The following is a 25698-nucleotide window of genomic DNA, read 5'->3' as shown; positions in this document are numbered from 1 at the left end:
CTGGGGCTCAGTGCTGAAGTGTGCCCTTTGCAAAACTGCCCTAAATTTCCTCTGTCACATTTTCTACAGCATTTTTGCATGTGGGTGAATCAGTTCTGCTCAGAAAAAACTACCTTAAATCCAACTCCACAATTGTTTTTAGCATCTTGCATGTGGATGGCTCAGTTGGGCTCAGATCCACAAATCATTAAAGAGGGCAGTGTGTCATTGAATCATTTTGCTTAAGTAAATAATAATAATAATAATAATAAAGCAACAAACAATAACAAGAGATACCATTGTTTAAGAGAGGTTGACCAGTCCTTCTGTAAAAGTTACCAGAGTGCAGTAACAATGCCTTCTTTGTGTACATGGATGTTAATGCTGTTGTGGTAGTTTTTAAGAGGTTTTTTTTTTGTGTTGGAAAGAGTGGTGGTTTTTCAGTTGTATGTGTGCTCATAAAAATGGGCTAAAAATGTGCCTTCTCTTCTTTGTTTTATATCAATAATACATGCAATATGTAGTTCATTATACACCATTGTCAATGTTTAAGTTTCAACTCTAGTTTTTGTCATTGTGTGTTATATTTTTGTATGTTTAATGTAGATGAAAGACAACAAGTTTGTCTGTAGTTTAAACCACTTCCTCAATGATTCTAAAAATAGAGATATGATTTTGAAAATAGAGAAAGATAGAGTTTCTAGCCTTAGTTTAGCAGAAAGATTAGTTTCAACATCTTTACAGTATAATATTTGTTGTATTAAGTAAGAACTATGATACCATATACTCAGATTTAAGAGATTTACTAATTGCAGTACTTAACCTAATGGAATTGTTCTTGAGATGTATAAAATCAAGTTATAATTAAATAAAAATTCATATTTTATATATTTTTACATGTATATTTCTTTCTTTGAATTATTTAACTACTTCTAAAAAAAATTAATCTCAATTACAAATTTTATAATGCATGAAATATTCATATAAATACAAAATTATATAAATATGTATATACGTATGTATTATTTTTTATTAAAAGGAAATAAATAAAATTAAAACTTTTAAAACATGAATTATTTTAAAACTATAATATCAATTTTATTTTTAAATGTACTATTCAAAATTTTATATAATTTTGATTTAGTAAAATATATTTTGTGTATTTTAGAATGATGTTTTATGACATTTACTATATAATTTTTCTATATCTATATTTTCAAAATAATCCTATTAAAATAAATAAAATATTATTTCAATTTAAAATACATAATTGGAATCAATTTGATTAATTAAATTTATGATACTTTGATGGTTTGATTGATTTATATTTTAACTTATTTCTTTAATCAATATGATCAACAGCTAAAAGGGTTACTTATTCTATTTATACATTCATACATCTATAAATATGTAGGATTGATTTTTGCAAGTATATATTTTTTTATGATAAATAAATAAATATATATATATATATTAAAATAAGATAAAATATAATAATAGTTAATAAGTCTATATAATAGTAATAGTATTAATAATAATAAATTATATTTCAATGTAAAGATACAAGAAGATATGAAATTCATTCAAATAAATAAATTTTAAGGAAAAAAAATAGATAAGTCTAAAAATCATCATAATATTTTATGGACTTATATTACTTGTGAAATGAAATCATTTTTATTAGAGTTTTGTAAGAATATGCAAGGTTGATTTTTTTTTAAATAAGATATATCACATTTATATTTTTAAAATTATAAAACATATATACATATATACTCACAATTGTATTTTTTTTTTTTTTAATCTTCCAAAAGTTTTTTATTTTTTATTTTTTTAACATCACTTTCTATTTATCAACTTGATTCTATGGCTTTAAGGTAGGACCTCTAATTTTTAATATTAAATATTCCAAATTGCAATTATTAAGTTACATATAAAATCTTTCATAAGAAAGATGATAGATTATATGAAGTTGCACAACCAATTTTTCCTTAGTAGAATATACACCCAATTGCTTCAAATAGTCTCAAAAGTTTTACAAGATTCATGTTGTCAAAGATTTCTTTGATAAAAATATGTTTGTAGTTGCAACAATCACCAAAGTCAAAGTAGAACTTGTTGCTTCAAGTGCACTATCCTTCTAGTTTTGGTGGCATGAATATCATGGCATATACATTGCAAGACTTGATGCACCATAAAATAGGTAGGTTTGGTATAATCAAGTAATGTGATGAGTTTACTAAAGATAATAAAAATTTAACTAAGATTTGAACTTGAAGTTTTTTTTTTTCATCCCCATTTAGCTTCTCATCTTTGTCTTTTGATGCTCCTAATACAAACAACTCTTAGCAATATAGCTCTACATACAATATATTAGCTTTTTTGACAAGATTGAGGAAGGATTTAATTGACATAGAATATGCTATGCCAAGTGCAACAATTATTGCCAAAATCTATTTACAATAGCTTATTTATTTGCAATATAAATTAGCCCTAGAAAAAATGTTTTGTCTCATCATTCACATCTTATTCATTACTAAATAATCTAATATGCAAAAAGTATTTGGCAATAGTAATTGCCAAAATCTCATTCCATACAACTTTTGCCCAATTTATTAGAATGAATTAATTGATTTTGTAGATGTTGCACTCATCAATCTTGGCTTTGACAATAATGCATTGCAACTCAAAGCAACAATAGTAATATTTGAAGGTACTAATGATGCCAACAACTATGAATTAGATTTTTGAGATTGAATTTAGAAGCAATATAAGTATGTCCATACTGGTTGATGCATTATAATTTGGTCTTAATGATGCAACAAGAGATTTGACTTTTTTTCTAATCAAGCCCATTGAGATGTTGAAGCAGCAAGGCTCACATTAGATTACTTAGAATGCTAGTGCTCTATTAAGCTATGAATTGGCAACAATGTGTTGCCTTTTAGCATTAAACTAAGCAAGATTGGCATTTTCAAATGAATCTCTTTTACTATAGTGTTGCTTCTTGTCTCTTGATATGACACTTTTAAGAAATTAAATGTCTCTTGGCCTAAGCATGAAGCAACTTCTAGCTTATTAAAGGCTTACATCGATTGTATTAGCACAACTCTTATTTTTGTGCATTTGTCTTTGTCACAAGTGAACACCTCAAAGATCTTGTTTTGCTTGGGAATGTATTTTGAAAAGTACATACCAAAAAATACCAAAAAATGAGTGATTAGTGAAATTATGTAAAGCAAAAGAAAAAGAAAAAGAAAACAAAATAAAGAGACATACATAAAACTGAAAGAAAAAAGAAAAATACAAAAATGTTTACAAAGTGGTGAGGAGCTTTGAAAAATCCATCTTTCAACTCCTGCTTCAAAAATCACTCACAAATTGCCAATGAGTACCAATAATAATAATAAAAATGAATAATAGTGCCTTGCATGTTTATTTTATTTTTAGTACTCCCATTGTTAGATCTGAGTGATCAAATTTAAACATTTATCTTGAATCTTGATCTGTTCACACTCTCAACAATGTGCCAGATGTTGTTCATTTTACTGATGCACTCATCCACAAAATAGAACAAAATATTGGGGTTCACTAGTAATACTGTTGTCTTTGCAACAAATGCCCTAATATCTTACTTTCCTTAAACATAGGATTTTGTTTTGTACAATAAAAAAAAATATCAAATTAAGGAATTGAGATGATGGATAAGCTGAAGGTTCATCTACCACTAGGTATTGCAAAGGTTACTAAAGGTGGAGTATGAGTCACAATGTTTATCACCACAAAAAGAAGTCTAATATATGTTCCACACTAATAGAATACATATATCAAAAGCTCATGTATCTGCACTTTTGTATGAGGTTTTCCAGGTGGGCCATTGTAAAGCAGCCATGTGGGCGGCTTTGCCAACTCACTCTGTACAAATGCCGCCACATATGCTAGACATGGATCATACTTCCAATTTTTGGTGTGAAATTTTGGTTGAAGTGCTTGTGAAGTTATGGTGTAGACCCATGTGTAAGCCAAATTTCATCAGATATACATGTCTCCAAAAATAGAGTAAAATAAATAAATAATGAACAAACACACACGTGCACTAAAATTTATATGAAGTTTGCACAATTTGTGGAAAACTGAGGTCATGGGATAGTTGTGGTTTGATAGGAGGAATCTGGTGCTTGGCACAGATTGAGAAAACTTGAACTATAAAATGTATGAGATCTTATTTATTTATTTATTTATTTTATTTTCACAATACAAGATCCAAAAATGAGATTTTTTGATTTACTAGACAGAGGTTCTTTCATCCCACACATTCCATGTGACCCAATTTCGCACACTAAAAATGTGAGGGCAAATGATATGTTTTCTTACTTCTCTTCAAAGTAATACTATGCAACCACTCCTTTTGACTTGTGGAATTTTCATTGGAGTCATGGAGAGTTTCTTTCATAATGTATTGAGTGTTTCCAATACTTTTTTCTCTTATGAACTTGCACAATAGTACTTACAGGTTTATGAGCAAGTACTGGCAATTTAATTAGGATTTTTTTATTGGACTCTTTGAAGCCTACTTTTACCATGATTTTAGAATAAAACACCTTGCCTTATTGTTGCCACATCAGATTCTTACAAGGCTAGCATTTTTGCAATAAAAATTTATTTGTTTGCTTGCAAGAGTGGAATTTCATTTTAGAACATATTATTTAGCATCCACGAGACACTTAAAAAGATACTTTAGTTTCTCCTAGTAACCATGTTAAAATTTTGATACTTTTTATGACTATGGCTGCATTTATTTATAAATATAAATTATCATTACTAAAAATTGGTCGTAACTCTGACAACACACACACTCTTCATCTCAGCATTTATAATTATATTACACAATGCAAATGCTGTAGATAAGCTAAACACATAGAAATGAAGCACTAAAGGAAAAGCAGGTCATTTTCAAAAGTCATTGCGTTATCTGGGAGTAAGGTGTGAATAGGACTCCAGAGTCTTCAAGCCCTAAAACCCTAAACCCTAATCGGATGAGGGGATTGGGGTCTTGTCGTTGCGCGAGGCAAAGCTTCACTTTTTGTGGGTTTCGAGCTTGTGGGTTGTCGAGTTTGTGGGTCCAATTTGCTGCAAATCTGCATTCTGTTGAGGTTCGGGTTACTATAGGTGGGGGAACGACGAAGTGCAGGGCGGTAGTGAAAAGAGGCAGCCATGGCAGACACCGTGGCTTACCACATGGAGCGGATGCTTCCCGAGCTGGAAGATTTGGAGCAGCGGGGGCTTTTCAGTCGAGACGAGATTAAGGAGATTGCGCGGCAGCGACGTGATTTCGAATACCTCCTGAAGCGCCACTCCGCTCTCAAGCAGGACTTTTTGCGGTATGTGGACTACGAGACGCAGCTGGAGACTATCCGGCGGGCCCGGAAGAAGGTGAGATGCAAAGGGGATTGTATGCTTCTCTCCTAGCAATTCGAGTGCTCGATCGGAATTCTGTCTCCAGTGTCCAAATAGGGCAGGATTTTTAGATGAAATTTGCCAGCGGAGTGCATTTCCCAAGTTCAACTTCAGCTCGCATTAGGAGATTGTACGAAACCAAAGCTAGTACGCATTCTCTCAGAGGAACAAATGTGTAAGGAGACTGTTGATTACCAAATAATAATTTAAACCCGGATCAAATTACAGACTAATGCAGACTTTGCGAAGCTTATAAGTAAGTTAAGACGAGGTTTATTTCCCTTATGACCTCATTTCTTACCATGCTTTCCACTGATGTAGGTATTATGTGAAAGCCTCAAAGCTAAAGGTGAATCATGGCGTAATTCAATTTGTGATCGGAGTAATGCCATGCGCATTATGATGATATATGAGCGCGCTGTGACGAAATTCAAAGGGGATTTGGAGTTGTGGCTACGATATGCCGAATTCTGCCGGGCTCGAGGCACTCGCCGGGTCCAGAAGGTGAGTTTTGACACTCTACATCCATGCTAGGTTTTTCTCGCGTAGAGTGGACATATTCCTAATGCATTACAGCATCTTGCTTTACGAATTTGCTTTACAGCATCTTGTCATTTTCTTTTTTATTCAATCTATGGCCTGTTGTATGTGGTATAATCTGCGCCTTACTTTGCCAATCGTGAATGAAGTCTTCTTGCAAGTTGTCGAGGGAATTAAAACATCGATTACCTTATTTTCACTCTTACAGGTGATGATGAAGGCTATTCAATTGCATCCTGCAGTTCCTGGATTGTGGATTTATGCAGCAGTTTGGGAGGCTGAACACAATTCGAATGTGACTGCTGCTCGGTCTCTTATGCAACAAGGGATTCGATCGTGCCCAAAATCGGAAATTTTATGGCATGAATATTTTCGTATGGAATTAATTTTTGCCGAGAAAGTAAAGGCTAGAAGGTTGGTTTTAGGTTTGGCTTCACAAGAGAAGCCTGCTATTATAGAAGCGGGCGAGGTTCATGAAAATGGTGTTTCCAATTCAGAAACAGATGTAGCTGCGACGGAAGAGAAACCTCGTGTGTCCCATCACACAGCGAGCTGCAAGATTGCTCAAGTTATATACAGGAATGCTATTGCTGAAATACCGGACAATCTTCAATTTCGGCAAAGGTTTCTTGAGATTCTTGAAACTATTGATGTGGAAAAATTAGAGGCGCTTGAAGAGGAAATATATGCTGGTATGCGAAAGGATTTTGTCACAGATGAAAATAGTTGGGCTTGGCTTGCAAGACGCCAATATGTCAAAGCTGAGAGCAAGGGGATGGATATTTTGGAGTGCAGGAAGGAAGCTACAAATGTATGGCATGTCCTTTCATATTTGTCGCTGATTGATTTGTCTCATGCTTCACTCTCCCGTTCGACATTGTGATATCGACTGTTTTACCTATTAGTGTAATGTTCATCCTAGACACATATGGTGCATTATTGACTTGCTAATTTGGGAAGCTCTTGCAATCAAGTTTGCTAACTGGCTGGTATACTTTATGTTTGACTGTGCAGGTTTATGAAGAAGGCCTTCAATCCGTCTCGTCAGCACGTATGTATGAACTTTATGCTGATTTTTTGATTAATAATTTAGAACATGATGATGAGCAGATTGAAGCTGATCAATCCTCTGATGGTAGTCAAAATTTAGAGAAATCTGCAGAAACTCTGCTCACATTGTATGAACGCGCCAAAGTAGCTGGTGTCGAGAGTGAAGCGCTCGCTCAAGGTCAAGCTGGTCTTCTATTGCGGTGGGGGAATGTAGGTTCAGCCATAGAGTCATTAGAAAACTCATGCAAGGAGACTGCCTCAACTTGCGGGTCTTCAAGAATATGGATGCAGCTTTTTTCCATAGAGACTAAGCTCAGCAGTGTGAAGAACCTTCAAGGTTCTGAGCAGCATATGAAGCTTCTGAAGGCATCGTTAAAAATGGCTAACGACGATGTGAAGATATTGTTGCAAATGGTAAGTATTCTCGTATTCATCCCAGCGACCCCTCATGGTTTAGATGGTCAAGGAAATTGTCGCAAGTGGATTGGTGCTGTCCATGTAAGTGCCTCATTTAGCAAACTTCACATGAACTTGTATGTTCGACCTGTAACCTCTACGCAGTCATTGAGGTTTATATTTATGAATTGACATATTTTAGATTGGTCCCTGTACCAAGTACGTGGAAATTTTTAGTAGTAACAGATGACATCGATTGGATTTTGGGTCATAGCATTACTTTCCTTTTTGCCCATATTTATTTGCTTAACCTTCCTCTTATATCTGTGTATGGTAGCCTCGTATGTCTTATTAACCTTGAAGTATGCTGCTCCCAGGCTGCTGAAGCTCAGACGGTGAATCGAAAGCAACTTGATGGGTTTTTACAATTTTTAGAAAGTATTTTGGCCGGAACTATCAGGAAGCACGCAGCAGCTGAGGTAGCGGCGGCTCTGGTAGACTATGTATTTCATGCTGAAGGGCTTCAGCGCGCACGCGAAATATACAGCCGGTATTAACTCCTCTTTGTTTTGAGTAGCCTATTGCATACATTGATTGACCTTCATACGGGCGGTACTACTAATGAAAGGAAAGTCTTAGATATGTTGTGCGTAGTTTCGCTTTCAGTCATGAGATTACTGGCATCTCTCTCGTCGCCCTGACATGCGTGAAAATTTCTCAATCAGTAAGTTGTTTTCTCTTTTTCAGGCTGATCGCTCTTCCAAGCCCAGGTTTAAATTTCTTGAAATCTTGTATTGCCATTGAGGCGGCTTCGGTAGTTGATGGCAACGCGGAAGCTCTCAAACAGCTTCGGAAGTTGTTCAATTTAGGAGTTGAACTGTATGGCCATCACGATGATGGGCTGTGGTTGGAGTTTTGTGCTCAAGAGAGGAAGGTAATACTCGCTGACAAAACCATTTACCCGTTAGATTTGCGTACTTCCCCGTGCTGCATCATTCAAGGTTACTGCTCAACTATTTATTAAAATATCAGAATCAAGTTTGAACAATTAATTTACAGTCATCTAATTTTGCGTTGATTTTCGCCTTGCTTATTCTCCAGGCTGGAAACATTCAAGAGGCAAGCAATATTTACTGGCGGGCAAAGAAGGCATTGAGCAACCCCTCAAATTTCCTTGAGAAGTACCAACTGCTTCAATGATGTTGTTTCACGTTATTTAAAAGTTCCCAATTTTGAACTTCAAAGTTCATATTCACTAAGTAATGAGGTCGATGTTTAGGTGTTAGAGAGGAAGGCAGCAATAGCGAATGGTCCTGAAGGAAATATTATGGATGTAGTTGACTTCATGGTCATCATACAAATTTTGATTGAAATGGTTTTAGTTTGAGACAATTAGATTTAGTTGAGATATTCAAGGTATTGCTCTGCCCAGTTCTCGAATTGAGCTAGTTAGATTGAAATTGACCTCAACCCTCTGTAGCATATACGAATTGAGTAGGTATTTTATGTCAATGCCCTACCTAATTAGTTTTTATTTGATATACAATTTTTGAATAGAAACAAGTTTTGAGAGAACAGGTGAAGTTATCTTAGTTGTATAGAATAGCTATTAGTAAATGAATGCAACAGAGAGGAAGATACGGACGGAGAAAGTGTTTTGCCATTTCCCTGTGAGGGTTTGAAAGATGCTTTTGAGAGGACGTTTGGTGACAATCATGTTCTTTTTTCTTTTTCGTTTTTTCCCTGGCCATTCATATTATGGTTAATTAAGTGTGTGATACTCGTCATTAAAACGGAAAATTTTACAACCAGCATATGCCAACAGACAGAAATCAAATCCTTTACAGCATACCACTGCTTTCCAAACTAGTATAAACACGAGCCTGTACAACTTTCGGTATCGAAAGATGCTACAATCCCTGTACATCAATCTATGTACATCATTAACGTGTGAAAGAATCCTGTTTTCTTCAACTTTAGGCTTATTCAATTTGAAAAGGCTTCTCTAAAATAGTTAGGTAAAAAATGTGTTACCAAGTCTTCTCAAGTATGTTCTCTTTTTCCAAATTATGAATGAACTGCTGGCGGACCCATGAATCTTTCTTCACAAATACAGCAGGATATCCAAGGGGTGCCTGCACCCAAACCTTAAGACCTTGTGTAGCTGGGGCTCTGTACTGATGACCCGTCCACACATGTTCCCAGACATCACCGCTGGGAAAATATGCTTGCACCTGTGTGTGGCCTTTGTCTAATACTGGAACGACAAGAATCTCGCTCCCAACTAAGAATTGTTTGTAAACTATGGTTTGAACGTACTTGTCCTCTGGGTAATGGAGAAATAGATGCCTAACGACGGGCATCCCAACTGCTGCTGCCTCCTGAATCACGATTTACATTATGTTCATTCAATTCTGTGCAAGGGACTGGGACACAAGGAAACTTGAAGTCACTGTTTAGTGCCTAGGGTTTGATTGAAAAGTAAAGAAGCTGAGATCAGATTTCTTCCGCTTAAGGCAGTTGTGTGTACCATAACTTCTTGCACAACTGCCATTTCTATTTCTTTGAAGCCCTAAGTTAATGATATACAGAGTAGAGGCTACCGAAAAGTTATCGTTGTTTATTACACACTGATTCTTGTGGTAATGGTTCCGTACCTTGACTAACTGACGACGGTAAAACTCCCAAGCCTTGTAGATTTTGGCACTTCGAGTAAAGTGCCGAAGAGTTGTGTCATTAGAATAGAATTGGGTGTTCGCTTTCGGGACATTCCCCTGTTTGATTACATGCTTTTACATCAGCTCGATTGCGTAGAATCTGGCAGGCTCCATGATTATAAGTCTATAAGGAATAGGCCTGCTAACTGCACTCATTTTAATCCGAACTTGCAGAGGTTTAGGGTTTAACTCACCTCATGCGTGCGAAATATGACGGAGAAGGCATTGAGCTCCATCCACCTCAGAAGAAGCTCCTCAGTGCGGCTGTACCTGATGAAGGGGAGATCAACTGTGCAGTAGCCTCCAATATCGCTGTGATTGAACGCATATCCACTAACTCCACTAGACAGCAACCCCGTCACTGCGCTTTTGATTCCATCGTTTGCTCCCCAGCTCACCATTTGATCACCCTCCCAAAACAACGTTGCCGACCGCGGACTGCCTCGGTAGCCCGCCCTCATGAAGAAGACAAGCGTGTCATCGTCGTCGTCTTCGTCGGAGTCCTTGAAGTCTTCGGCCTTTCTTGATGAATCGACCGGTGATTGCAACTTTCTCTTCTGCTTCTCAACAAGTCGCTCTTGCTCCCACTCTTCGACAAACTCACGATTCAGTTCCGCCCACATTTCCGGGTATTTATTGTGAGCAGTAGCTGGGTCTTCGCCTGAATGCAGACAGCAGTCGAAAGGAAGCGATTCGCCGAAATCAGCCATCCATCCGCAAACGCCTGTCTTGACCATTTCATACATAAGGTGCTTAAACCACCGGCGTGTCTCTGGGTTGGTAATATCCAGCATTGCGGCTTCGAAACTTGTGTTGGGGATCATGTATGTAGCCCCGATTGTGTCTGACACCAGGTATCCTGCCTTTTGCGCAATGGTGAACAAATCGTTTTGCCGATTTGTTTTCTTGTCTGTCTGCAAACTCACAACATATCAGTCATGCACAAAACCTCTCCAACTTAATATCAATCGACGTTCAAAACATGTTTAGACAGATAGAATCATCTGACGTGGTATGACTTGAAGGAAGGAATCTAAAGATTGTTCAAGCAAAAGGGGCGAGAAGGAAGCGGGGAATAGTGTGGGGCTCCATACCGGAACAATGAATGGATTGCAATATGTCATCGTCTTGACGCCACAGGCCTTAAAATCACGAACCAATTCCTCCCATCCTTGATAGTGGTCACGATCCACTTCCCAGTTCCACCACAGCTGCCACCCGACGCTGGTCTTCCTCTGCCCCACCCAGTCCTGCAAGAGAAATCGAACCATTTCCACAATTTGTGGTGTTGTCAACAGGGCCTTTCGAGTGAGAGCTAAAAACCATGGATCAATTCCGACAGGTCAAATTTACTTACTTGTAGCCAGAAAGCAGAGAGCGGCACATCATACTCTTTCACTTTTCGCCATACATCTCGCACCGCTTTGTGACCACCTTGCATCCCCACTATTACGCCCTTCGTAATCCAAGCAGGCAGTTCACGCATTCTGCCCACTGCTGCCGTGTACTCTTTGATGAGTTCGGGTGGATTCTGACCGTAAAGGATTCGCCCCTTCATGCTTCCTGCATGCACCTACATGCAACTTGCATAAAAAGTCTTGTCCCAGTCTTGGCAACCATATCTCAATTCTAAAAGAATCGATGCAGTGACGCACTGAGAGTAAAACCAATTCGTAGAAACCTACTTGAAGTTGGACGCAGTCGGGTCTTGTAAGATCAAAGACACAGTGCTCATATCCCTCCAAGAAGAGTGAGTTCATATCCGACGTTAGATAATGTGGTGAAGGTGCGTAAGTTGTGTGCCAATCTCCTCCTGCCCTGCAATTTCATGCCAGTCTTGTCAAGTAGCTGAACCCCACTGCTACTGCAACTTTGGAAACTAAAGCGATGAGAGAAGATTTGAAGTAGGAGGAATGAAGTTGTGTAAAATGGGCGGAGGATTCTGCACCTGTATGAGACTAAGTTAGCTGCCATTGTAATGGGCTGATCTCCCCTCCCAATCCCCTGCTCCTGAACCATGATAGGCACCCGTTTTCCCTTCATGTCAAAGCACGAAAACTGCTCCCCAAATCCATAGAACTTTTCTCCTGCTTCGGAAGCATAGGTGAGCAGGACGCGATTAAGTTTTGGCATGCATTGCATTTCGTCATCTCCATGAAATCCTGAACCATTCTCACTTGTCAATCCCCGAAAAGAACCACCCCTGTGGCATCGATCGACGTCGCCAAGCCTGTAACTAAAAATTCGACCCTGACATCCAAGCTCTGGGACCAGCCTTCGAAACGTGGACGATTGTTTCTCAAGACATAACCTTAGCTCGCTAGATGATTCCACGAACCTCCAGCTTTTGAATGAGAAAAATGTCTCTGCTTTCTTTCTGAAAGGGGAATCCAGCTCAACGTGAAAGCCTAGCTGGTTGTCCCTTTTCTCAGAGAACACCAGTTTGTAGCGCACTCCGGCTCTAAGATCATCGCCGTCGGGGCCAACCGCAAACCAGGCGGCATCCATTTCCTCGTCATTGTTATTCCTTTCACGGAATTGGCTCCTCTCCTCACAACTTCTTCTGCGATCGTGTAGCCGAAGCTCGTCCTTCGCTAGCTTGCAATTTGTGTACAGACACCCGGTGAGCACAACGATTGCATCACCCTCGTCTCGATTGAGAGTGGTTCCGTCTGGATCCACTTCGACTTCGGAGTGATCGTTGTGAGCCCTCGGACTTCTCAGATTCACCAAATCAATTCCACAACGATCGATCCCGATTGCGGCATCATTACAACATTTCGTTAGTTTGGAATTTCTTGAAAAATTTGGACCTTCAAAAACGTTGCGTGATTGAAACTCAGTATAAGTGCCAATGTCCTCGATAGTCTGGTGAGTGAAATGCATCTCAACATTGTCATAGAGAGAGTATGACCCTCGGCTTTCATAGGTGGTCGACTCGCCCAATGCTGCATAGACGAATCCTCCATGGCGAGGTGTGGCCCACAAAGTGCGATCCTGCTGGTTACGGTGGTGAACTGACAGACAGCCAGCTTCGGAGTCCCAAGACACCAGGAAATTCTTCCCCGCAAACAGTTTCCTTGAGGTCAAGTTGCTAGCATTGAAGTGGAGATGACCGCGCACAAAATGCAGACCTCTCGGTTGCCCAGGAAATGGATTGTAGATGCGGCGTGGGAGGTTGCCATTCGCCATGACCAGGAATGAAGTGCACAAGATTCAGACACATGAGCTTCTTCGGTGGCTGTCGGGAGTTTCAACAAACGAACGATGTGCCACTTGATTCGATTTTCTCATTAGAAAACGGCAAAATGAACTTGCAATTGTATGAGATTGAGAAGATGGTGCAAATGTTGCTGCTGACCGCTCTAGGATTCTAAGCTTCTGTTCCAAGGCGACTTCAACTTCGCCCTCCCTAGCTTGACGTCTGCCGAATTCTTGGCAGGAATGTACTCCATCAACAAAGAGGGAGGCACATCATCATAATGAAAGAGTGTGTCTGTTCAGGAGTATAAGTGGGACAAGAATCTTTCAGAACTCGTAATTGTACCCGCGATATTTCCATTCTAAGCAATCTTCAGAATGAGATTAACGATAAAAAAAATTTCGATCCCAAGATTAGTCAGGATTCAAGTGAAAGTGAACGTGAAGTGGCATGTGATTTAGTACAGACATTGCTGATCGAAAGAAACAATCACAGTTCAATTTCACAAAAATGAACAGCGTGCACTCGCGTAACTCTGGCATCAATTGTTCATGCTCAATATCTACCATTTCTATGCCACCAAACTCTAAGACAAACTCAAGTCCTGACCCCGTTCCATGAATCACACTCAAACTCGCTCATTGCCATTCGAAGCAACTCTCGACGTCCCGACAAATGCCCCCACCAAACGGCTCTAACCATACGTATTCCGCGTTTCACTGCTCCATCTACTCTCGTCATTCCATGAAGATGCATGTCCCAAGTGGCTTCACGCAACCTCCTCTCACCCTCAATCCTATCACGTATCTACGCTTCCACACACGCATCCTTTACTGTATCTACAACCAATGGATGGGGACAATGGCGGCTCTCCGATGACCTCCTATTCCAGTTTCCCAGTGCTATCTACAAACCTTGCGGGTACACATCTTTGTTGGACCCATCTACCTGTCGTCAAGCTTCTACTCTCGCCTATGATCCCTTACCTAAGACACAGTCTGAGCCTCTAAAAATCCAATGTCACAGCCTAGAATACCAGTGTACACAGCAACTCTATTCTCCAAGGTATCCCTCTCTTGACCAACGACGAGGGACATGCAGCAGTGCGCTATCTCTACAATTCTGTAGGTACCGCCTAGCACCGAACCAAAGTTGCAGATGTCTAACGCGGACGGTTCCGACACTGATCAACGTCAAAATTTTCACTCCAAAAATACACCCGACGTCTCAAGACCTGGGGGCTACCACCATCAAGACGAGTAACAATATCAACAATCAACAACGCCACGCTTCTGTATGTCCGAACACCTACCAAACCAGGCAATCCAAAGCCTCTACGATAAACACCAGTAACCAAAGACGTACAAAGACCCCTTTGTGCACCCCTTGGACGCGTCCCACGCACGAATCACAAGTGCCTCAAACCCCCCGCCAAACGGCATCCCATCCAACAGCACAATCTCAGCTCCGAAACCCAGCTCATTGGCCACAACCAAGGAATCTGCACAATCAATCATCACACCGAACACAACATCGACAGCAACCGCCACAGTCACATGCAACCCACCCGAAGTTGCGCCCCCTTCAAAATTAGCCTACCCAACCACCGTAAGATCGCGGAGCACAGTGGCGCTCTTCACCAGCGCTACTACTGCATCGAACCGTCGCTTGCAAAGTCCTGGACCGCCGCAGCGAAGGCAAACCAGGGGAGGCGGCGATCCAACCCACAGAACATGATAAGAATCACCACTCCACTCTCAATGACACCAAATTACACCAAATTACACCGTCAGCCAGTGTTGAATTCAGTTTCTTAGTAACACTCAGCACCATCTTCCGCTTCTTCTAGTGTTGGCTCTTAGCCTCCTCGAACCCGTCCAGCTCGAGGAGGGCCTTTCTTACCAGACGGACCTTTCCTTTCCACCTCGATAGAATTCAGCTACCACGTAGAGTCTCACAACCTTCCCTTTTTCAACAAGAGTAGGAAGCTGAATCAAGCAGTACAACCGGGTGTGAAAAGAATCCCATGACGAGATGCATCCAACTGATTTGCAAAACCATCTTCATTCATCCATCCAAAAGCAACCCAACTTTTAGGACAAATTTTCATACAATCTCAGCCTCCTCATTACACTAATGTCCCTTTCAAAAAATACTATTAAAATATCAGAAGTATCATCAAAAGGAGAGGAAAAAAAACACAAACAAAAAAAACAAAACAAAACAAAAACAAATCACGAAGTTGAGACCCAATAAGCAGTGGCATAACGAATGAAACGCGCAACAATGGATGAAAAGACGCTGATTACGATGGATGGATGAAGGAACACGTGGATTGGAGCAGCCAGGGGGGATGAACTAGGGCACGCCAGGTACACTGTATCTGGACGCAGTAGCGCATCCGAATCGCAGTTCGCGGAATCTTTCTTCGAGTCAACGTGAGACTGGGATCCTAACGTCAAGAATCCACCCCCGAATGAATTTACAACAAATTCCCCATATGATTCACAAATACATGTATAGATATATGTATTGAAATTTATTGTATACATATACATGTACATATATGTTTTCTATATTTTTTGTCCAATGAGAATACTAAAAATTATGAGTTATGTAAGAATATTCATTATAATAATTAATTTCAGTAATTTATCCAGTAAACAATATTGAGTTAGTTAAAATTTAATTTTAAATTGTGGTTTTATTAAATATATTTAAGTGAGACAGTAGGATCAAATCAAATCTACTCTGATTTTGAATTCATTTTTACTGCAGAATATTTACATTCAATATTTCTTTTAGTTTATCCCAGAATAACACTTCAATGGTGGTAGTATCCAATTTGATTGGTAGATTAGGAAATATTTCATTCTCTATTAACATTTCATACCTCATTGTCATCATAAACGAAACTTTAAAAAAATTAAATGAATAGGTTGCTCAATAATTTGAAATCATTCTTATCACAACAATTTTTTCAAACTTTGTTTATTGAAAGCAACAACTAGCTTGATAAATTTTTAAAGTGCAAAAATCCAAGTTCCATTTGTAATTACTTTGTACAATACACGTTGTAATATATTATTCCATAAAAAAACAACTACTGAGTAGAACAACAATAAAACCAACTAAAACTCTAAATTTACTTGTACAAGCTTCACCCTTCATCCTGTGAAGCACATTTCTAAAGAAGAATAGATAAAACCACGGACTTACACTTTTTGGTATGATTAGATACATGGACATGTGCAGAAGATAATAAGAGTGGTTGGTGAAATTTATTTGTTTTATGTTTTAAATTTAAGAAACATGTATGATAATTTACAACACAATTTAAAGCTTGTATGAAAATGGAAGAAATTTTGATCCTTTTGTCAAAATTACATTTGAAATGTAGCAATTACAAAGGATTTGTAACAATTCAAAAAGAAGGATTATTTTAAAATATAAGTGTCATGTAACATATAATATTACTGATTAGTGGTTGAAAATTTTAAATACTCAATTTTTTTTATGTCAAATACCAAAAAAAATATACATATATGTATATATATATATATATATATATATATACATATTTAGAAATATTTAAAAGATATGTTCCAATAATAAATAAAAAGAATGTAAATTTAATGATTTTTGTTTTGTACATATAATTCATATATATTCAAAAAGATTGTTATATATATATATATATATATATATTCATTTTTTATATGATTAATTTTGAAAACAAATTATATACAAAAATTTATAAAAAATATTTATAATTTGATATTTAAATAACTTATAATATTTTCATAATTTAAACTATACTTTACTTATAATTTTATTAGTATTATCATTTCTTAAATAAAATATAATAATAAAATATAATGAATTTATTCAAAGTTTTAGATTATATATATATATATATATATATATATTGGAACTTATTAAAGCCACATCCTCCAAGTTATATGATGATTAATTTAGTCTAATATCACTCTATTCCACGTGTGATACTCATGAGTATGACTTGATGTGTATGAGGTGGTTTATCATCCTTTGTGAGTACAAACGGCAGCCATATTGAGATTGCCCTAGACTCTCTTCTAATAGTATTGGGGCTTAGAAGGATAGATTAGGGATGTCATTTGGGAAGGCCCTTGTAAGCATTTCTAGAAAGAAAACACACATGCTTCAAAAGTAATGGCAACAAGTAATTGTTGTTTGATTACTATCAATTAATTTCTAAATTATGCATTCTGCTTTGCCATTTTCATTTTGCTTCATATCTCATAATAAAATGCAGCTTCTTTAATCTTAGTTTTAAAATATATTTTGTAACATTTGTTTTGTTAATTTGTCAATTCTTATATATATATATATATATATATATATATAAGAATTGACAAATTGATATTATTTTATTTTATTTTATTTTATTTTTCTATGTAACTTCTATTGGATGTTGATGAATTTAAGAATCCAAATCACCAGATATGAATTGAGACCAATTTTGGATCAATTATTGGGTTTATTAATAGTTTATGTTATTTTTACATATTTCAAAAAATGCAATGTATTATTAAGCTCAATACAAGTTAGTAAGTTATCTTTTAATGATCTTAGTGGCTAATTCATTTCTTACTAAATATAAATAACATTACTTTGAAATCTAGGCATTTTAAAAGTTAATAAGGTACATTTAATAAGTTTGCATAATGTATGTAAATTGTGAAGAATGGACGATGACTTTTCTTAGATTATATTAGTAATTATAAAGATATCTTTATTGCAAGCTTGATAACATTACAATTGATTTTTCCAAGGAATGCTTAAATACTCAATGTCATAATATCAAGTGGCTTTCAACTAGAAGAAATAAAATTTCTTGCTTAATTTGATTTTAAAAAAATCAACTAATTTTTTTCTTCTGATATATAGCTATGTATGTGAATCTCTGCAACAAGGTTGATCTCAAAGTTGTATTTGACATGCATTAATGTGTTGCAAAATTGCTCATGGCTAAAATAATTATACTTAGCATCTTAAATTTTTATATTTCTCTTAAATGTGAATATGCATGATTAGCCATGATTTGAATTATGAATTTGTCTTATGAATCTAGAATTTGACCGCATGAAGTAAATGTAAACTTTGAACAATTGTAATTGAATGCCTTTGACTTACTATCATTCTAAATATGTTTATTATTAAGCATGATTTTAAATTAGTCATGAATTATTTTAGTCATGATTAATCATGAATTATTTTAGAATTAAGAATTAAAAAATTAACAAAAAAAATGTTATAAAATATTTTTTTCAACCAAGATAAAAGAAGATGCATTGAAACATAACTAATCTATCTTAAGTGTCCAAAATCCCTCTAATCCACAACAATATAAAATCTCATCACAAGATAGGACAAACTGGATCAAAATAAAACTAAATAGAATTAAACAAAATGGGACATAGAAGAAAAAACTGAGTAATTAGAATTAAAATAAAATAGAACAAAACAAGAAGATGCAAAATCCAATTGTATTGAGAGAAAGGGTCCAAAGCCATACCTGACCAGATGCCTCAAAAGGCCTTGGACATTCCTATTTATACTTTGTTCTACCACCCTGGACTTTCTATAATATTCTTAGATGATGGACCTCACTTACATAACTGCCTTAAATTCCTTTTAGAAGGTTTCGTGGTAGGCTAGATCTAGATAACTATCCTAAGCCTTTTCTAGAAGGTTCCATAATAGGCCCGACTTAGATAACCATCCTAAGCCTTTTTTAGAAGGTGCTATAGTAGATCCCACTTAGATAACCGCTCTAAACTCTTTTTAGAATATTCCATGGTGGATCCTATTTAGTCCACTAACCTAACCTCAATTCCAAAAATTTCCATAACTTCTCAAATATGGTTCTAACAATCTATCTATATGTGCCAATAATACAAATATCTTATCTATACCCTGTTATATGTATTATGTTATGAAGTGTGAAGTACAATGAAAATGACAAAGTAAAAAGCATAATTGAATAGCCATTACTTGCCGCCATTTCTTTTGAATCTTGTGCGCATTCTTTCTAGAAATGCTTGCAAGGTCCTTCTCAAAAGACATTCCTAATCCACCCTTCCAAGCTCTAATGTTGGCAAAAAAAAGTCTCATGCAATTTTAACAAAGCTAACTTTTGCACTCTTTGATAGTTTCAATTGAACTACCCTTCAAATTCATGAAGAGAGTCTCATGCAAATAAGATGCTTGAGTACAAAAAAAGAATTGCCCTTTGCACTCATGGAAGATGATGATTCATCTCATCTACCTTAAGTCAGATTCATGAATATACCACATGGATTAAAGTAACATTAAACTAAATTAATCATGATATGGTTTGGAGGGTGTGGCTTTAATACGTTCTTATATATATATATATATATATTCCACACATGTATTATAGTTAATAGTTTTTTTAAAAAATTAATATTAAATATTTTATTTATGATATATGTATATATATATATATATATAGACATTGGTCTTTTTAAATGCTTATGTACTATTTAGATGATGTAATATTTTAAAGTATATTATGAAGTATCTAAATTAGTTTTTATTATTATTTATTTATTTTTTGTTACTTTGATTATTCAGATTCAACTTTGGTAAAATAATCAAGATAATGTAAAGATAAATTTTTAATTGAAAAAAATTATAACTTATATTTTATAGAAAAAATTCAATGGTTTTTGTAAATTAATTAGTAAAAATAGAAATCTAATTTTGTAGCCAAAGATTATAATTGATTTTTGTATATGTCAAGTAAGTAAAAATTTTAAAAACTTATAATTAATTGAATTTTAAGAAAAATTTAAAATATTTTATTAGAAATTTATTTATTAATATTTTAAAAATTTTAAAATTTCAAAAATGATTTGTAATTAAAAAATTTATAGTAATTATAGAAATATAATAATAGAAATAAGAATAACACATGTACATATACATATATTTATATATTTGAACATAGATCAATGCTTTAATTTTAATTTTAATTTTTTAAAAATATTTTAAAATTTAAAAAATATATTTCTTAATCATAAGATGTGATTAAATAAATAAATTATATATCAAAAAATAACTTAGAGAAAATTACAAATTATTAATTATTTTTTATGTGAAAAAATTTGATGTACTATATTATTGACATAAATATAATTTTTTTTTTAGTTAGTGTATAATTTAAAAATTCTGCTATCTAAATTTAATATCTTTTACCTAAATAAAAGGTTTTGACTCCAATGAAGGTTTATTATAAATATTTAAATTTAATAATTAAATTTAAGAACATAAGTGATTCAAGTATTTTATTTGTTTTTTTTAGTTTGATGAAATTAATTGCTAGATTATTTACTTTCAAAAAACAGTTTAATTTGTAATATGCAAATAGTATATAAAAACATGATTAGTTTATATGAAAGTCTTTATCTACATAGTATATACCTTTAGAATTGAAAATATAAGTAAGAAATAAAAATACCAAAAATAACCTTTTATAATAAATATTAATAGACTTTTAAGGTAAATAATGTATTTGTGTTATTTTTTTTTAATTTAAATATAATACATACAAATATTTTTAATTTCTATAAGATTTAATATTTTAGTGAATATTATTTTAATTTTATCATATATATTTATATTTACATATATTATTTTTTTAGTTGATATTATGCATAAAATTATTTATAATGATTTCATTTAATAAAATTTCTTCTATAAATTTATTTAGATTATTGTAGAGTTCATTTTAATTGTTTATGTTTACTTACGTATGTGTATAATTATTTTGTCTTACATAATTTTTTAATCTAATGATTTTTTATTTTTTTATTTATGATAGATCTTTGATTGCTGAGTTTGAAATCTTTGGGATACTAAATTTCAGACAATTATAAATATATTTTCATTTTATGTTATTTTAATACATTAAAGAGATGATTATAAAAAACTATTAGATGTTTGTAAGTTATAAGAAAAAGTAGTTGTTGGAGTATTTAATATTTTCTATATTATTTTTATGTTCATATAATATCAAAACATGAATTTAGGAAAAATTTAGAAAAGACAATACATCCTTGTGTAAATAAAATAAAACACAATAAAATAATAAAAAAATAAAATAAGATATATACTAAAAAAATCAATGAAATATTAAAATAGTTATTTTCATAAGAATAAACTTAAGATTTTAAAATTAAGACTAGAATACGAAAAATATGCTGAGAAGATTTAGAATTGCCTTAGTCTTATCTTTAAATAAACAAGCTAATAAGAGAGCTATATACAAGCTCTCTTAAGACCTCAAGTCATTCAAGTTTAATTTGTTATATATTTCTATAATTGGTTTTGAAAATTTTATTTTAGTCACATGATTTATTTAAAAATTTTCAAAAACCACCTTGATGTTTCTTAAGAAAGATAGCATTAAAGTAAATTATTTATGTATCTTTCTATTTAGTTATTTAATTATTTATTTTTTTGATTTCATAAAATAAATACATATAATTATCTTTCATACAAAAAGATAAATTATATAATAATTTCTATTCTTTTAAAAAATCTATTTTTTAAAATAAGAATTTAATTATGTTTTTTTATTATTTTTATAAAAAATCAATTGAAAATCAATATTTTCAAGTCTCAAACTCCTCTATAAATTGAATATTGGTAATTTTCATAATCTTATTATAAATTTTATAAATTTTATTTTTATAAATATAAAATAAAATAAAAATATTTAATACTAATACTTTTATAATATTTATAATATTTTTGTTAATTTATATTTAGATCTTATAAAAAAAATATAATATTTTTTTGTTTCAAATATATATATATATATATATATATATATATATATAATTTTTAAAAGCTTATATTTAAATAAATTATTTTAAAATAATTTTTTAATAAATCATACTAGAATATATTCAAATTTATTATATATAAAAATAAAATATGTTTTATCGTCTAATAATAATAGTATTTATAATATTATTAATAATCTATAATAATAAGTATTTACTTAGATGATGGATAAACCATAATAATTTTTTTATATTAAAAATTATAACTATTTTTATTGTTACATTATTTTTAATAAATATTTTTGTATAATTTATTTTTTATTTGATTTCAAAAAATTTAATTTTTTAATTTTTTAATTTTTTTGAAATACAAGCAAGTTGTTGTGTTATGTAAAAATCAGCCTAGAAATGCAATGGGCATCTAGCAATAGAAGAATTTGATCTTACCTTGAAGTTGAATTGGCAACTTGAAACAATGCAGAAGATGATTAGAAGCACCCTTTGGCAATCTTAAACAACCTAAATAAGCTTGCAATTATCCTCAGTACATTCTATCAACCTTAAAAAAAAATCTTAGATATATCTTATTACACTCTAATCAATTCCAAATAAAACCTAAACAACTATTCATTTTTTAAAATAAAAAATCATATATAAATCCTAATTAATTTCTAAAAAATCCTAATCAAATATTGATTAAATCTCAATGAATCCTAATCAATTTCTAATAAAATTCTAATCAAAATCCTTAGTAATCTTGATAATTTTAATAAAATTCTAAAGAAACCTTAATCGAATCTCTATAAATTCTAATAAAATCCTAGTCAAATTTTAATCAAATTCTAACCAATTCATTGTGATCCTAACAAATCTCAATGAAGTCTTGACTAAATTCTAATCAAATTTAATAAAACTTTAGAGATATCATAACTAAATTCATATTAATTCATAATAAAATCCTCATCAAATCCTAATCAAATCTTAACCCATCATAAGTAACCATAACCAAATTATAATTAAATATTAACCAACTTCTATTGAAAATTTAAAATATTAATAATTATTAAATTAGTTATTAATCTTAATTGAAAATTTTTATACTTTTTAATTTTTAAGTTGAAAACAAGCAAAAAAATAAATAAATAAATGAATTAAAGAGAATTAAACTTATCAATTAAGAAAAAATTTCCTAAATCACTTAGGTATTGACCAACTTTCTTCTTCAATCTTAATGTTAAGCTTTTAAAGCTTATATCTCTCTTTTTCATGATTCAATTCCTCTTAAACTTTGCATAAATATTGGAGACTAAGTCTACTACTAACTTATTAAATTTTATATCAATCCAAATGATAAAATATTATAAATCTAAAATAATATTATTAGCCCTTAAAATTTAATTTTTGGAATTCTAATCCACCTCAATTTTAACAACCTTTAATCTAGTTTTTTAATCAAGGTCAAATTACAATATACTTAATATAACTATATTTACTAAAAATATTGTTCCAAAGTTAAATTTTTTTTTAAATATATAATATATATATTTTTTTAATTTAACAAAACCAAAGTTATCTATAACAACCTAACTTTGCAAAGCTCTTACAAAATCATTATAAACTTAGATCATCTAAAATCAATACTCAAAAAAACCTTCTTAAATTTATTCTCAAATCCTACTTATTAATCAACAAAATAATCCTGCAATTTCTTTTTGTGCTTAGTTTTGGTCCTTGGGGTTTGATTTCAACCCAAGTTCACAACTTATCCTCTTTGGATATAAATATTTTGTTTTTCTAGGTAATTTTTGCTAGAAGCTACTATTTATTTCTACCTAAAGATGCTAAAAATACTAATTTTGTTAATACATATTTTTTTGTCTTGTGTATTCTTCTACAAAGTAGAATTTTTTTTTACCAAAAGACAACATTTGCACTTATTTTTTTTTATTACCTCCTTAACTATTAAAAGTAATTTTAAAATAATTTTCTACTATGTTTTGAAATAAGATCTTTTATAATGTAATATTTTCTTTTCTCTTTCATCCATTAGTTGTGTTATAACATGACGAAGTTAACATTAAAATCAGATTATATATATATATATATATATATATATAATTTAGTTGTTTAGTTTGAAGTCCATGTACTAAGATACAATATTACAAGGTGTCTTGCACTACCCTGCCATTACAACACACACTTGCCTCATCCAAATATATAGCTCCTAGCAATGAAGACTAACAATCATTCACAATGGCCTCCAAGAGTGAGTAAATTCCTTCCACTAAATTTCCACCATTAATCCACAAAGCAGAGAATGATAACAGTGCAATTCCGAGGACAAGAAACAATGTAAACAACAGCAAGTAAAGATTGACAAACTTTGAAAACTCCAACACGACTTGTAGTAAATCCAACTCACGACGCTTGAGAAGCATGCATTGTACAGTTCTCTTTACAGTCTAGGTTGTTCCTTGGTGTAGCCTGCAACAAGCTAAGATTCATAGCTAGTGTTTTCCGCTCTTCTAAGTCGTTCATGGCATGCACCCACATTGCACACACACGAACAACATAACAACACCAACAAGTAACACTGTGCTTGAACATTGTTTCGGAACTAGTTCGATGTCACAGTAAATTGTTTATCTTGAAGAATGTGTTGTCAAGTTGTCTCTGAAGTATAGGAACTTCTTTTTGCACAGCGCGCACCAACCGCATATTAATTGCCAGTGTGTGCTGGAGTTCACGTCCACACATGCAGCTGTGCAATTTTTGTGCTTATGCCGTGAAAACCCTCGCCATATTCATTGAAGCTAGTTTCAGAACGTATTTCACATAAGTGGGCTGACTTCACGAAACTCTGTGCAGAGGTTGAGAATGGTAAAAAAGTTTTTTATGCAGCTGGGGTCGTGGAAAGAATCCAGAACGTATGAAGAACCTGAATAAATTGTTTTCACTCGAAATATGAGTTTCTCCACAAGCAGCTCATGATCGAAGCTTCTGTGATGATGTGAAAATATTTATATTCTTCCAATTGTTTATTTTTAATCAGTTTGTTGGTCTGGTAACAGGGATGAATCCGGTGAAAATCGCGTGAGCATATTCATGCATATTAGCGAAAGTGGAGAGAGAATTTTAATGTCCCAAGTATCTAACCACTTCACTTACGATCCAGGAAGAAGTGTAACAACTAAATGGTGAAAGTCTCCGGAAATGTTTCGTCATGCGACGAGGACTTTCCATGAAGAGATCAAGTAGAGCTGCAGGGAGATTTATATTGGACATGGCGAACGGAAAGAAACATAGGCGAAAATGCTTATTGATGTTGAACAATAGATTACTCTCAATCTTATTGCATGTTACGTTTTCACCAGTTGGGTCCTATTGATGGGAGGAAATCTTCATTGCACGATTTGATTGTGAATATTTGCAATGGTAATCTGAGAAACACCAGGATGATCACCAATTGCAATAGCAGAGAATGAACCCCCTATGTGCA

General features: G+C 33.5%; 2 protein-coding genes across 2 annotated transcripts; one reads left to right on the top strand and one right to left on the bottom strand.

Annotated features, from left to right (window-relative positions):
* Positions 1 to 5014: 5014 nt before the first annotated feature.
* Positions 5015 to 9135, top strand: LOC112282992 (uncharacterized). Its single transcript, XM_024521263.3, has 7 exons — positions 5015 to 5412; positions 5758 to 5940; positions 6185 to 6787; positions 6991 to 7440; positions 7800 to 7972; positions 8170 to 8356; positions 8524 to 9135. Exons 1-7 carry the CDS (start codon positions 5194 to 5196, stop codon positions 8620 to 8622), a joined length of 1914 nt encoding a protein of 637 aa, XP_024377031.1. The 5' UTR covers positions 5015 to 5193; the 3' UTR covers positions 8623 to 9135.
* Positions 8924 to 13479, bottom strand: LOC112282993 (uncharacterized). Its single transcript, XM_024521264.3, has 8 exons — positions 12088 to 13479; positions 11825 to 11957; positions 11497 to 11712; positions 11234 to 11389; positions 10334 to 11053; positions 10080 to 10196; positions 9457 to 9803; positions 8924 to 9165 (listed from the first exon to the last, which is right to left on the bottom strand). The coding sequence occupies exons 1-8, from the start codon at positions 13329 to 13331 to the stop codon at positions 9012 to 9014; spliced, it is 3087 nt and encodes a 1028-aa protein (XP_024377032.3). The 5' UTR covers positions 13332 to 13479; the 3' UTR covers positions 8924 to 9011.
* Between the last annotated feature and the right edge of the window lie 12219 nt (positions 13480 to 25698).

Source organism: Physcomitrium patens, chromosome 5, assembly GCF_059467195.1.
Source record: "Physcomitrium patens ecotype Gransden chromosome 5, ASM5946719v1, whole genome shotgun sequence".
Taxonomy (NCBI): domain Eukaryota; kingdom Viridiplantae; phylum Streptophyta; class Bryopsida; order Funariales; family Funariaceae; genus Physcomitrium; species Physcomitrium patens.
This window is presented reverse-complemented; position numbering and strand designations above follow the sequence as displayed.

What these genes read in the sequence shown, in the direction of transcription:
- LOC112282992 (XM_024521263.3), top strand. Translation starts at nt 5,194, where the DNA reads ATGGCAGACACCGTGGCTTACCACATGGAGCGGATGCTTCCCGAGCTG. An exon ending in TCCGGCGGGCCCGGAAGAAG is followed by an intron (nt 5,413 to 5,757) that starts GTGAGATGCAAA and finishes CCACTGATGTAG; the next exon opens with GTATTATGTGAAAGCCTCAA. An exon ending in TGAAGATATTGTTGCAAATG is followed by an intron (nt 7,441 to 7,799) that starts GTAAGTATTCTC and finishes TGCTGCTCCCAG; the next exon opens with GCTGCTGAAGCTCAGACGGT.
- LOC112282993 (XM_024521264.3), bottom strand. Translation starts at nt 13,331, where the DNA reads ATGGCGAATGGCAACCTCCCACGCCGCATCTACAATCCATTTCCTGGG. An exon ending in CCGACTGCGTCCAACTTCAA is followed by an intron (nt 11,713 to 11,824) that starts GTAGGTTTCTAC and finishes AGTTGCATGTAG; the next exon opens with GTGCATGCAGGAAGCATGAA. An exon ending in ACCGTCGTCAGTTAGTCAAG is followed by an intron (nt 9,804 to 10,079) that starts GTACGGAACCAT and finishes ATCGTGATTCAG; the next exon opens with GAGGCAGCAGCAGTTGGGAT.